Here is a 14,865-nt window from a genome sequence, read left to right on the forward strand (position 1 = left end):
GGCGTCTTTTCTCACACACCGATCAAATGACCCAATAAGGTTAGCCCATTAAATTTTATTCAACCATATTCATACATATAAACACCAATATCATTCAAACTCCGTATGTATTGAGATTGTATGACATACTTGTAAAGATTAAGATGAGCATGAACTTGCATTTCCTGAAAATTGTACAGCATTCTTCTTTAGTTTTCTTTTTAATAATCTTTTGATTATGACCAGAATGGTTCATCACTGTAAAGGTAGCAAAAAGAGTATAAAATACTGCAACAGCTGTAGGTAAACAGAGCTCCAAATACCAAAATATTGTTTGATCAATAGTGCTGAGCAAAAACAAAAAATGGATCCGATAATTAAAACCAAGCTTTGACGAGCAACGTAATACTGCAGTCTGATAACCTTTGCACTTTTCGTCGCGTATATTTGGCATCAATATGGCTTACGCTTCCTCTCACAGTTCTTTCCTCGCTTACTCAGCTGTTGTCTAGAATAATTATCATCCAAGTTATTCTCAAATTAAAAGTGGGTGGCTGTCATCTTAAAAAGTGATACTCCACCCAAAATGTCTCATCAGTATCAAAGACGGGTCAAAACACACCTTTCAAACTTGATATTGAAAACAGATTTTGGGCCGACAGCACGCTGAACCACATTTTTCAATGATTTCAACAAGGTCATTAGCAAGAAAAAAAACTTATCAACTATGCTAAGAGATTATATGGATACAACAAGTAGCCACAAATGAGACTATGAAAGGAGACAAAATCCAAATGAATAAAGTGCTAATGGACACTATGTGGGCATCTAATCAAAAAAAAATGACAATAAGATAATATTCACGCAGGTGTTATAGTTTTTTGTGGGGGGAAGGGGGCTTATTTTATCATTTCAATGCTGGGGTTTGAAAATTCTCTGTACAAAACATCACTTCTCAATGTAACAGAAGCCTTGACTGGTCATGGAATAATGGAAGTTTTATGGTGTTGCAAAAGAAGCCGCGTTCAGCTATAACCGGCTTTTCAAATGCTCTTTCTGTCAATAAAAACTATTTAAAAGGAAAATACAAATCAAAAAAACATCAAACAAGGACTGTCGGCATTGAAAAATATTTTAAGATTACATTTTACAAGAACATGAGTAATGTATACCATGATTTTACATAAATGTCCTGATCTGTGAATGGGAAATAACTCCACTTACATGAAGCTGCTTCAGCCACAGAGAAACTAACTAAGGAGGACTGGACCAGCAGTATTCCAGCTGAAATCACATTTAGGATTTACAGACACGGTGAAGAACAGGTTTGCATCCAATACAATGTGCCACATTATGCTCAACTTCACTGTTTTGAAGCCAAATAGTTTAAAAATATGCAAATATCCACACTGAAAAAGAAGGAATAATTTATTGTTTGACATCCTACGCTCTCTTCAGGTGATCTGTTTGTTTCCGAAAGCACTGGGACTAATGAAGTGATCATTGCCTCTTTAAACCGCAGTTATTTAATTCATATTAGAGTATTGAGTACTTTTGTAGCAAGCTTGCCAATTGACAGACACAGGCTTTGTTCACTTTGTGTTGTTATGCAGTTCCAAACAGTGAACAATGTCAGAATACTGGCTTCCTATTTCACCCTCTCGCCAGCATGTTTCCAGTGACTCACATGTTCCTCCAGCTGTTGTTTAGAAGCCACCGAACTTACAGACCTTTAGTGTCGCTCAGCAAACCAGCATTTGAAAGTGTTTGGAGTATACTGCCTTTATGCATTTATGTCCTTGTTCGTACTCCTACAACCTACTCAGCATCCCTGTGTTTGCAGTCCTCCTTCAGCGCTCCAGGCCTACAGGTGGAGTGGTCTGCTAAAAGTACAGACTGATTTTTTATTTATTTTTTTTTTGTTCTTTTCTCATTTTTTGTACAGTTCATGTCTTTTAACTCAGTCAAGAGGTTGAGGGTCAGCTATGGGCATGGTGTGCAGAACTTCATCCAGCAGTTGTAGAGCTCGGTGTAAATGGATCTCAATCCAGCAGGGCGTCTCTTTGATGCTTTGCCGTGGGTAGTCCGGCCCCCAGCCCTTCACGAAGCTCATCCGCAGGATGCACAGCCTGCGCAGGTCGTCAACCCCAATGCCTGCAGCAGCAGACAAACCTACAGGGCACAAACAGGCAGCAACTTTCAGATCAATGTGCCGCTACAGGCCAAACCAAGGCAGAGATGTGTTAGCGAAGTTAGCGGTAAAAGTTGGAACGTTACGAGTAGACACGCTGTTGAGGAGAAAAAGTACGACTGATATACTCACATCTCCCACTCAGATCAGGCCACACATTTTATTGAATTTGAACTAAATTTTACAAAGCACACTCACTGTAAATGTTACCTTTAATTTTAGCTATTGTCAATGATAAGCTTGCCAACACTAAAACCAATTTATAAAGGAGTTTAAAGAGAAATGACAGAGAGCAAACTTTGTTTCATGTACGTAGCATTAATGAGCACAGATTTAATGCAAAAACATGAAAAGAGGAGCAGTAAGGTCAAAAATTCTTCCATCCAAACTATGTTGGTATTAGCATTGAACTGAATTATGATTTAGTACATTTCAAACTCTAAAAAACATGGTGCCATTTGGTCACTTTTTGTTAAACAATAAACACACTTTCTTGTATGCATTACATTGAATCAAATGAATCAAAATTATTCTGGCATCTATTTGTGTTAGTAAATTATGCCTCCGTATCTCCACAATCAAACATCCCACAACACCAAGAAGACTTCTTTTGTTCCTTCTTGGATGTTTGACTTTTACTGTTTAGAATCATGCTCTGAGTTTGACACAAGACTGTTTGGACTCTTGATTTGTTTAGAGTTGCTCTGAGTTCATCTAAATCTGAGTTTAAAGGCCTGTACATTCAAGATTCGTGGCATAACAACTTTGGAAGGAGCTCTTTAAGCAATGTTGATTGAAAATTCAGCCCAGGTTTTCTTATTCTTCAATAAACTGACACTGCTAGTTGTTTCTCTCAGCCCATACTGCTCTGTAATTCTCTGGGTCGCAATGCTGTCAAATCGGGTTCCTTTAAAAAGTCCCTGATATTAGTCTGGACTCACAACCCCCACAGAGGACGATAATGAGAAGCAATCATAATAATACACTTGTCCGAGGCTAAGTGTGGCAGTAATAGCACTCACTGATGGCAGGAGCGATGCCTCCCACAGAGCCGGGTCCAGGAATGTTCCCAGCCACCGCTGCCGCCTGAGCTGCAGCTGCTGCCTGAGCCGTCGCTGCCTGCTGCTGCATCTGCCGGTGGCACTGACGCAAGTCGAACACCTGGCAGGGGACAGCACAATTGCAGAGATTGGTCCACAACATTATGAAATATAATGCTAATTTGATGAGGGTCATAACCATCTCAGTAGAAAAATCTCTTCAATAATACAGCAAAAAAGGGGACACTCCACATATTATATAGAGATTTTACTGAGTTCAACTCTGAGCATGGCTTCTTTTACATAAGAATACGGTGAGTACAATGGCGACATCATATCCCCATTATAGTCCTAATCACATGTTGTCTGGTTAAGTAGTGTGAGTGTGTATAAGCTGTATAAGCATGGCACTCTGATCTCACCTTGATGTAAGCACTGGGGTAGATCTTGTGAACTGCATCACCAGGAGCACGTCCTGCCTCCCGGTCCAGATAATAGCTCTGCACAAACACTGCATGATCGCTCAAACAACGCACCCAGACGTCTCCTTCACCTTTACACTCCAGCTGCACGCCTTTGCCAATGTGAAGCCTAAGGACACGAAAGACAGGACAGTTAAACACAGCCAGAGAGGCAAGTTATTAATGGTAATTTATTAATTACAGAAAAAGCCCTAAATAATATGAAACCCGTTGAAAGCAGCATGACTACAGACACTGTTGCATAAATGTCACCGTCAGTCAAAATACATACTATAAATTTAAATTGAACTGCCTGAATAACCATATGATGATCTCTAACTATGTGGCAGAATACCTGGCTCTCTCGATGTTCTCCGTCCTGTGGACATTGCTCAGCTGACCCAAGCAGAAGCGATCCCCTCCTGATGGATCCACATATCCATCCACAGTCACTATCGGACATGTGGACGGCACCTTAAACGTCTCCCCGACCTGGACATCCATCTCAAAGTATGCAATGGAACACCAGTATTCTGGAGCTGGAGCAAACAATGAGCAACCAGATGCCATATGAGTTGCACTTGTGATATATTAAAGGTGATCTACTGTATTAATAATAAATATGTGGGCTGACTTTCATCTGTAGCTTGATACTCACCAGGATGATTGGATATAGGGGGCTGGAATGCAATTTCATTGGTAACAGGCCCTGCAAGAACATGTTGATATTCATTTTGAAGAAACAATTCTGAAATTTTGTTCATTCTTTAGCTGTTAATACATTCTTCAAAAAATTACCACAGATTATGCAGCAGTTGAAGCTAGAAGCTATAATTTTTACTCACTTTCAATTCAACTTTTACATCTAATAATATTCCCTTAATTTCCATTTTAAAGATATTAACACTAACATCTTTAATAAGTAAGTTTTTATCCGAGGTTACTTCTCCCAGAATCACTGGTGAACTCATGCCTAAATGTCTTCCTCGAGTACTAATCTCCTCTATCCACAATAGTCATTCTTTATCTAAACTAATTATCAGGATTCATAATTCTAAGAACATATCAGTTCCAACGGCTTGAAAAGGGCAACAGATAGATGAATTAAACGTGTTTACTCTTCTAACTTGTCAGAAAAGATATAGACTATTTTCCAGGCTTGATTTTAGAGTTTTGCAGAGCATGTTTGCCATTTACTCACAGTAATGTCCTGTGTGAGGCATGGGTGGATGATGCTGTAGATGCCCATTCTGGTGTTGAGGCACTGCAGGAGTGAAGCTGCTGCCTCTGCTCCAGTTGGGGGGAGGATCTGTAAGAAATTTGAAACAGTTGTGCGATGTCAACTTTAAGCCTGTGCTGTGCATCCAATCTCCAAGGCAGAAACAGACCTAGTCGAGCTGAGGATTCAAACTTTTTTAAAATTACCTAACCCACTTTCTACTACCACAGTATTCTTAGCTGACTGCATCATTTTGACATTGTGTGGGTTCTCACTTGAAGGTCCAGCACTGATGGTAGAGAAAGCAGAAGTTGAAGCTGAACTGCTGCCCTCCGATGGGGGTAGAAGAGCGGGGCTGCTGAACGTCTCCTGTGGACCCGGCCTTGATGGTGGATGCTGGATTGTCTGCAGGTGGCTTTCAGAGCTGGAGTGAGATTGCTGGTTATCGTAGTCATATTCGTCCTTTACCAAGAGTGGACCTAGAAAACAATACAACAGATGTGGTTAAGACTGATAGACATCCACAAATCTTTGAGGAAGAAACAAGTAAAATTTAGCATCTTCCTACCTGGATTTGTGATGCTGAGTCCTGATAAGTCTGCAAATATATTAACAAGAAGGGAAATTAATCCATTGCAGTCAATCAGTTTACATAGGTAAATATTCTGAGGAAGAATTGTAACATGGTTTTTTCAATCTATTTATGGCCTCTGAATATGAGCTACATTATGGGCAAAAGCATGTATATGACACAGCTAAATTTTCACAATCCTGCCATGTACCAGTGATATTTTATATTTACCAATAACCTCAAACATTAATATCTAATCAAGACTAACGAACTTATGATTTTTACTTACCAATTCCTGGAGAGACAACCCTCTCGTAGTGGTATGGGTTGACACAAACATTGTCACATTTCAGGTCAAAGGCATACTGGCAGTATTTTACGTGTTTCAACTCATTCTTGTGTAAATCTGGCCATCGCCACAGTCGTGCATAGACAACATGGGGAAAACCTTTACGTCCTGCAACCTAAAGCACAGAGAGGAGATGATCTATTGAGATCTGTAGTGTTTCTCACATTTTTTTTCTTACATTTACAAGGAACAACACCAATCAAGCCTCGTATTGTATATCTGCTACTATACCTGTAGGCGTCCATCCAAAGTTCGCTGGATGGTTACACACTTGCTAGGATGAGCTCCATTTGTAGTGATGGCTGTGATGAGGGAATCCAGCTCATCTTTCTTCTCCTTCAGCTTCTTGACAAGACTCTCGATGGCTCGCTTGGCGAAGCTTTCACTCTCTCCTCCCTGCCGGTGGCACATGAGGCTATGCACAATGCTCAGGCAGGCATCGTTACTTGTGGGAGTGTTTGTGATTGACATCTTGCTCCTTAGGTTTCAACCTTGGGGAGGCTTTCCAGTTGTATCCTCTATTCCTTTGCAAGCAGAAGTGACAAGGTGAAATTACTGTTGATCCAAAGCAGCCCACGCTCAGCAACCTAAAACGAGAGAAGCACCGTCTTGACTGAGTTTATTTGGTTATGCCAAACAAAATGTCACACTGCATTACATAAACTTGCACTCAATATTAGGGCTGTATAATGTAGGCAAAATATCTAAATGTGATTTTTCTGACAGACTGTGATATAATTTTTTAAAGCATCAGTTCATTTTTTGTACTTAAAACATATCATGGAGCATTAACATGAGGCAAAAATCATAATTTAAAGCTTTTAACATATATTTATTATGTTTGTTAAAAGGCATATGAGATACAATTTTCACAAAAGCTGGGATTATGTTTAGTCAAAAAAAGTACTGATATTAAAAAGGTAAACAATTATAATAGGAAAATAATAAGACCTTTCTGTAAATAATCTCTATTATTTAAATGGCTGGGTCATTCATGACTCAGGAGCAGCACAAAAACCCTGGGTCAGATGCCCTGCATCATAATACATAATGAATTACAGTTTTTGCAATGTACCAAATACCTTGATTTAGCTTCTCAACATACAATCTGTGTATCACCTTGCTTTAATTCAGGAGTAGGACAACTGACAATCTTAACACTTCGGGCAGTAGCTATAGCTGGTCGATGAAACGGTTTCCAGTAGCTTTTAAGAACCATACAGAGCGAGTACCTTTATACCTTTTATTCAATACGTTGTCCACATATCCATCTTTTTGTCTGTATAAATGTAGTGCAATAAATAGACAACCACTCCATCAAAGTTCACGGTAATGCATGTAGAAAACCTCACTGTACCCAAATACAGCCAGTATCTTTTCAAAAATCCAAAATTTAACATTTTTTAACAGTGTTCATTTCTTCTGTAGTAGGTTTCATATTCAGATAAAATGACCCTTCGGTTAACCATTTATAAAAGTATTTTTACAACAAACGTGGCTAACGTTAGCCCTGGTGGGTAATTTGCTATGGCTAATAAACACAGAAAACTTATGTTTCTTATCAATGCTTCAGTAGTTCTTAACCCAACCCTGACCCATAATGCACTGCCCATTTATTACTTATGACGTTGCATTAAATTCAGTGCACACGTATAAAAGAAGTATTCTTGTCGGAGAGGATAAGGTTAGCTAGCAATGCATGGCTAATGTTAAGTGGCTCTATTGGCGATAGCTACCGTAAATTCCGTTAGCAGCTGTGAGCTAACGCTAGCCAAGAAAGCATTGATTTATCTCTCACCGTAATCAAAAACAAACCTATTTGTGGACTTACCGTGATTTCTCCGCGCAGTAGTGTTAACCCCGGTGGCAGAAGACGGTATGTGAGGGGCTTTATCTACCTAAACTGTGATACGCTATCTAGCGTTAACTAGCTTGTGTTAATGTTATTTGGCTAGCTCGCCAGCTCGCTAGCTAACACCTACCGCTAACATACATTCATCAATTTGAAGCTAGCTTACGAGCTAACCTTCTGCCGATTCGGGCCCAAAACCGCCTCACGAAAGAGTTACAGTATCATACTAGCTAAAGTCGTCCTCGTTTATCCGTTCGACTAATTACACGTTGATACAATGCAAAAAAATAACGTGAGCTACTACCAACGCGCTTGCTGGCTAGCTGGCCACGAAAATAAACAAAAAATTCTCCTCCACCCACCACGCTGCAACTGCGCATGTACACGTGCAGATGTGACAGGCGTGGCGCTGCGGTGCCGTTTATTCGTCGGATTTTAAAGAAATTCAAAAACGCCACGACTGTTTGCGACCCTGCATGTCACACACAAGGTAAACAACACAGAGCCTGCCAGATGATTAAGCTGCTGTGATTTATTTTGAGTGCTATCAGTCTAACTGAGCCCTGGGATGCATGTGCTCATTAGAATGGGCACTGCAGCAGATGTTCCATTATTCCTGGGAATTTATGACCTGTGTCTGCCTCTCCACTTAATATGAAGTGATTCAAATAAACAATTAAAATGTCGACATGTGAGGGCTGATTTAGGACTCCCAAACATCTGGATTAACTTACTAGTGATACATGCACATTATGAACTTAAATAACTGGGCCTTGACAGTTGGTTTTGTTGCGACTTATCTTTGGACTCTGTTTTGTAGAGGGATGCAGAATCTAAAAATCTTGTTGTATGTCAAATATTTAATTGCATTTAGTTTTCCTGGGTTGAAAGCAGCATGTGAGGTCAAACACAGTACATATTTTGTATAATATTCAGGGGTTAGGAGGTCCTACAGTTCTTCTGTGCCCATGACAATGACATGCTTAACGACGTCCTACCTTTTAATTATGTTCAGCTGTTCAACTTACAGTGCATCCTTCAAAACAATGAGATGATTCAATTACCTCTGACCATCTGGGACAGTAAAAACGCAACCCCTGGTTGATTTTAGAATGAGGATTGACTATATGTATTGCACAAGAAGTCCATTTACTTTATGTATCCAGACATATTCTTGTATATGCTGAAAATAAGTCTGAACCACAATCAGTTTTATTCCCAAATAGGTTTTTGCATATGAGGAAATTGACTTAATACTTTGGTGCATAGCTGTAAGCACTGACAAGTAGAAAGACAGCAAATCAAAGTTATTAGAAAAGTAACAAAAATGTTAACAATGCTATTTAAGTGTTCAGATTGTGCGGAAATATGCACATTATTTGCCCGGGAATGTGTTTAACCCTTCAATAGCCTTTTTTTTTTTTTTTTAAACTTATAAACATCACTTTTTGGTAATGATTCCTACAAAGTATATTTTTGTTCCCATTTTTTAATTCCTGAGTGCATGCCCGCAGTGTCTTCTTCATATTTCAATGCATGACCTACTTTCACAAGATGTCTTAACATTAAGATAAGCATAGGAACATATTATATAACTTCTTTATATTTGCAGTTTACTGTAACAAGAAGTCTCCCCCTTGTGGTTAAACTACAGTGCAACGTTACAGTAAATAAAACATCATGTTAAATCTGTCTTTCACCCTCCATGTGATTAAATAGGTGTTTAGGATTTAAAACTGCAAAATCTGAACAAAATGTGTTCTTCACACAGCAATAAATCTCTTTACCAGAGAAGGTAAAAGTCAATTTAAAGAAGTGTAATATTAGAAAAGAAAAAAGCAGACTATCAAATGATCTCTAATCTGCAACTGATAAAATGTTTGTCATTATGGTGATTTTAGTGAATACATTATAAATAATAATCCATATTATTAAGATTATACATTTTGGATACATTAAAGTTTCTACTGCAACTTAAAAAGTTCACAAATTTTATGTTAGTCTAACTGCAAATCACATTTTGTTATGTGTTTGAAAAAACTCTTTGGCCAGTTTAATTTCTTAAAAATTAAGAAAAACAGTATTAGGCTACTGTTTATGTGGTAATATTTATAGAGGAGCAACACTTGGGAAGGTTTTCTATATACATTTTTATTGAAGCTTTGTTGCTGTTCATAAGTTTGGTGTATTCTTAAGCTTCACTTTTTTAATAAACCCAATACAGACATGATGCAATGCACAATTAACCCACTAACAGACATAGTGGGGAGTGTTCAAGCAAACAAAATGAAAGTAAATTAAATGGATTCAAGGGTAAAATACCCTCTTTAAACCAGCTACTGCAAATCAATCCTCTGAGAGCTCTCTGCTGAGGAGAGAGAGATCATTTGAAATGATTTGGACTTCTTTCAGAAAGCCAATGAAGAGGCACCAGTTGTACTAAAATCCTCAGACCAAATCTGATTGTTTGGAGAGGGAGGAGATCTGATAAGTCTCTTAGTAAAGTCTTCTTTGCTTTTATACGGCCATGAGCAATGAATAGTCTCTGTGTTATCCTGAAAGCCGCCAGTGTTTCTGATCTACACAAAGGATCACCTTGAGGTTGTACTGCAGTGCCAGCCACAAAAATATCTGAACATTTCCTATTAGCTTTCCAGCTCCCATTAGTTAACAAGCTTAACTTCATGATTTTAGTTAGCACAGTGTATCTCACAGCATAGCTCCCAAATAGCTACAAAAAAGCAAAGCGGGTGTTTATAATGACAAACCTGTGACAGATGTTTGAGGTTCAAAGTGTCAAATGCTCAGTGTTTCTAAATGATGATGAATCAAGGATTTACAAATGTAAATCAAATGCCTAATTTAGCGTCTTATACATTAAGAAAAATGGTAGTTAAATGAAAATTTAGATAAAAAAACAAGATTAAGATGAGTCAAGGAAAATTAATTATGATGAATCAATGATTTACAAATGTAACAGACTTTATACTAACAACAAACAATAGTGAGGAAAAATGTTAGTTTAATGTTGCAATTTTTAGAAATATTTCCCACATATTTAAAAATTTAAATGCAATTTTAAAGACAGTGTGTTGCTCACTGCCCGTCGATATCTCTGTCCAAGCTGCACACTTGGCTTGTGTAAATCTGCACTGAGTGAGGGTCCTATTAAGTTAGAAAGTTCCACAGTGTTATGCCATTATTGCTATCTACTTCCGACTGTTAACAGCACAAGCAAGGTGCTGATGTGACGTGTATTTTTTTCCATTTGTTCTGTTGCCGTGGCCGTGATAAGGACGTACGCATGCCAGTGTCAAAAAAGGGAAGTGGGAGGGTTCAGAGGGCACCTAAGTGACCCGATGGCAGGATTGTCAATAGAGCATGTTGGCGCTGGAGACCAGGAATCTGACACCACCTTCTCACAAATGCTGCCACTTGGAGTGGCGTCTCATCCTGAGTGATGGTCTACAAGACTCCAGGCTCTGACACCTCTTTATCACTGTGGCATGGAAGCGGGCAGCGAGAGGCCCGCCAGGCATGTGACGCCAGAGGGATGGGGATTAAGGTTGTTAGATGGGGAGTGCTGTGATTACCTGACAACAAACCAGGGTGCACAAGAGACCAGAAATTGCTCAATGAGTGCAATTTTGTTTTCCGATATTTTATTTTTACCACCCCAGTAACAGTCACGTCATTGTGAGAACAGAAAGCAGGATATGAACAGCTGGTATAAAGAAAGATTTTACAGCAGCTGACGGCAAATGTTGGGTAAGAGAAATTAGATTTCGCAGAAGCCCTTAGGAGCTCCAACACACTGTGAAAATCCTCTCCTGGTCAAAAGCCATCGAAAAATACATTTTCTGCAAGTTTGGCAGGCAAATAGCAGAAAAAAAATGTCACAGTCTTTAAATCCTCTCAGTGGCTCCAAGATGCCACAGGGCACAGAAACGAATTATCCCATTTACAAATTTGCAGCATGTATATCTCCTTATAAAGCATTTTGGCAAGACTGTTATTCAATAACCAACAAGGCTTTTCATATTTGGGAAACAGTATTCCATCAGAAGTGCATGTTATTTCAATATAGCTATCCAAAAATACTTACTCTGGAAATAAATAATTAGGCAGGAAAAGCAAAAGCCATTAACCAGAAATAAACTTTACTTTTGCCAAACTGAAAATCTGTACTTAGGGTACATCTCTTGTAATTATACAGATCTCACATCAGTGCTTCCAGAATATTCAGAAGGTTGTTATAGTAACTGGTATTTAACCTTTTGATTTATCCCTAATGACATCAATCGCACTTTATCTGAAAAAGTTCCAAATTCAGATATTTAATTTCCCTCTTTTTGGATGAATGTGGCATTGTGTTGCCATTGAAAAAGAACTGTAGAACTTGTTTAAAACTCTAGCATACAAAATAGTAAATAATTATAACATACCATGACATACTGTTCAAAAAGCATTGTATTGTTGCTTTGAAAGCTTTATATTCTACATTAATATAATATATTATTAGTTTGTCTTTATACAATTGCACATTTACACCATCTCTAGTTTACAACTATGTCCAGACTTGTGTTTTTACACGCCACTGTATGAGAACTGTAGATAGATAGATAGATAGATAGATAGATAGATAGATAGATAGATAGATAGATAGATAGATAGATAGATAGATAGATAGATAGATAGATAGATAGATAGATTCAAAGATGATTCTTCTCCTGCCATTGCACAGTCTGTCTCTCTGAGTGATACTTTCAGGACTATCTACAGCCGCACTCTGCCACCACCATCCCCTCATACTTGTGATTGAATGTGATCACCCCGTTATCGTGATAAAGGAGTGAGATGGGCTCCAACTTAGTGGGAACACAGCAGGCACGCGATGCCCTCTCAGGACTCTTAACACTCAGCAGTGTCTGCACGATGGCATGTTTGGTAGGCGAGACCTCATCGGTCATGGGTGGGTTGCAAACACCGTTGCACTCGTACGCTTCGTAGCCCAGAGGCTGGATGATCCATGTATCCCATCCGATGTCTTTAAAATCCACAAAGAGAGGCGTCCTCTTGCATGACTCGCTCTTAACATTGCGACGGATTCGAGGAGGTGTGTCATAGATAAGGTTGGACTGCAGCTGCATGAGAGACTGTTTGTCCTGCTCGTCCTGGTTAACACGGCCAGTGTTGTGATTAACATGCTCCCAGAGCGGTTGTTGGCTCCTGCCCATGTTTTCAGGAAGGTCATTCTCATGTTTGATCATCGCGTTGAGCTCTTGTTTGTCCTGTTTGTGGTCTCTGCTCTGATCGTCTGAGAAAACAATCATCACTGCGTTGTGTTTCCTGTCCAGGTTCCTGTCAAAGTCAATCTCAACCGAGCCCTCGTCCTCTGACCCCACACTTGCAACGTGAACCTCCAGTCTGTGAGTTGCACACCCCGACTTCCGCCAGAGTGAAACCACATGAGTCAGGTCAAACAACACCCAGCTATTATCTTTGGCATGAATATGCTTTGTCACCAGTTCCTCCAAATCCTTCATCTCCACCACCTCCTCTTTATCCCTCCTTCTCCCTTCTTTCCCCACCTCTTTTGTCCACACGACACCCTCGTGTACTTTGTAGATCGTCACCTTGCAGTCAAAGCCAGGATACGGTCTTTGGGCCCTCCGAACCAGAGTAAAGAGGCGAAGCTCTGCTATTGTGATGTGCTCATGGTGGGGCAGGGAGATATTGAACAGAAGGGGATGTATCCTTACACCCCTGTTTCCTATACTGTAGGGTGAAGATTCTGAAATTAAGATATCAAAAAGGGAGTTTCAATGCTTTATGTGTGAGTTTCTGTCATCTAAACTTGTTAACTTAAACATTAAAATGTGTCTGCATTATAATAACTTCTAAATCATCTATGCTTGGCAAAATAAAACTCTCCACATTTAAAATGCATTACTTTGACTTGCATTAATCAAAGTGGCTCAGTTATGTAAACAAGACAAGAATACATAAAAGTGTCCTTATATAATATATAAAACTGCCAGAATCTTCAAACAAAAAAGCTTGTACCTTCGTTCTTGTAACTGCGCACAATGTTGGCTGATGGCACAGCAGTGCGGTCATTGGCGAATCGGTTGTACAGCTCCAGCATGTACTGTGGTGCCTCTTTATGGGCAGCGAGGGGCCCGGTCTGGGCCCTCAGCATTGTGAGGTTCAGTGTGGACAGAAACTGGCTCAGAAAGTCCTGCGCATCGACTAGCTGACCGTCAGCCACATCCCTACCAGCGGAGGCCCTGTGACGGCTCTCGATAGACTTGATGGGGCTGCTCGAGCTCAAACCAGGCAGCACCAGAAGTAGGACATTCAGAGAGTGGACAAATCCAAGGGTGGAGAAAACTGAAGCGGTCATGGTTGAGTGGAAGAAAGATTTAAATCCAAAAGATTAAGCATCAGAAGAGAAGAGGTGGGTCCTTTTGGAGAAGATACCTGCGGACTGTTCAACCTTCGTTTAAAGGACAACAGGTTGCTGTTAGGGCCAAAGAGAAAACAGCTTTGCCCTTGTTGATCTTGCGGTTTGGTTCTGAGGGCAGGGCTGTGCTGTCCAATGTGCTGGCTGACATGTTTGGAGATGTCACTAAGGCCCTGCTCTGCCCTCCTCTCTCTCTCCACAGCAGGACTTTCCATAAAGTCCGCTGATAGAGCCTCATTTTGACTTTTGATAAAACACTGACAAACGCTTGTCTTGCAATCACCAAATCAACACAAAACTTGATTTGGTGATTGCTATGGCCTGCATCATGCTAAAATGAAAAAATAGAGCCTTGATAAATCATTTTAAAAACAGCAAAGAATGTATTGATATAAGAATGATAACACTTCCACAAAATATGGGTCAAGTCAGACATAGACATTATGTGTGTGCTATTTTTTATCGAATGCAGGAAATCAATTACCAGTTAATAGCATTATTAATTTGTGTTTTGCAATCTCCACAAGGGGCCACTGTAGAATCTGGCTCTGTAATTCTGCTTCATCATGTGCATCAAGTGGCTAAACAGCCAAACTGATCTTATATGGGTTCAGTTTGTACCTCATAGAGTGACAGGTTTTAGAAAATATGTGATCACATGTATAATCAGACAAAATATAAATGCTGAAAGTCTGTCTTCAGTCATCGATTAAACCCCTACAAACTCATTTCCTTGT

The 14,865-nt window shown here is 39.6% G+C and overlaps 2 protein-coding genes across 2 annotated transcripts; both read right to left on the reverse strand.

Moving 5' to 3' along the window:
- Nucleotides 1-35: 35 nt before the first annotated feature.
- smad4a (SMAD family member 4a) lies at nt 36-7,989 on the reverse strand. The gene is made up of 11 exons (XM_023269416.3): nt 7,642-7,989; nt 6,042-6,397; nt 5,751-5,925; nt 5,459-5,488; nt 5,166-5,369; nt 4,873-4,980; nt 4,330-4,380; nt 4,027-4,210; nt 3,633-3,801; nt 3,193-3,331; nt 36-2,151 (listed from the first exon to the last, which is right to left on the reverse strand). The coding sequence occupies exons 2-11, from the start codon at nt 6,279-6,281 to the stop codon at nt 1,940-1,942; spliced, it is 1,512 nt and encodes a 503-aa protein (XP_023125184.1). The 5' UTR covers nt 6,282-6,397; nt 7,642-7,989; the 3' UTR covers nt 36-1,939.
- Nucleotides 7,990-9,805: 1,816 nt separating this feature from the next.
- LOC111567979 (bone morphogenetic protein 10-like) lies at nt 9,806-14,259 on the reverse strand. Its single transcript, XM_023269411.3, has 2 exons — nt 13,729-14,259; nt 9,806-13,456 (listed from the first exon to the last, which is right to left on the reverse strand). Exons 1-2 carry the CDS (start codon nt 14,066-14,068, stop codon nt 12,435-12,437), a joined length of 1,362 nt encoding a protein of 453 aa, XP_023125179.2. The 5' UTR covers nt 14,069-14,259; the 3' UTR covers nt 9,806-12,434.
- Between the last annotated feature and the right edge of the window lie 606 nt (nt 14,260-14,865).

This window comes from Amphiprion ocellaris, chromosome 17, assembly GCF_022539595.1.
Source record: "Amphiprion ocellaris isolate individual 3 ecotype Okinawa chromosome 17, ASM2253959v1, whole genome shotgun sequence".
NCBI lineage: Eukaryota > Metazoa > Chordata > Actinopteri > Pomacentridae > Amphiprion > Amphiprion ocellaris.

Coding starts and splice junctions, on each gene's coding strand:
- smad4a (XM_023269416.3), bottom strand. CDS start 6,281: ATGTCAATCACAAACACTCCCACAAGTAACGATGCCTGCCTGAGCATT. Junction 5,370..5,458: donor ACTCAGCATCACAAATCCAG/GTAGGAAGATGC, acceptor ATTGTTTTCTAG/GTCCACTCTTGGTAAAGGAC. Junction 4,381..4,872: donor GCCTCACACAGGACATTACT/GTGAGTAAATGG, acceptor ATGTTCTTGCAG/GGCCTGTTACCAATGAAATT.
- LOC111567979 (XM_023269411.3), bottom strand. CDS start 14,068: ATGACCGCTTCAGTTTTCTCCACCCTTGGATTTGTCCACTCTCTGAAT. Junction 13,457..13,728: donor GCGCAGTTACAAGAACGAAG/GTACAAGCTTTT, acceptor TCTTAATTTCAG/AATCTTCACCCTACAGTATA.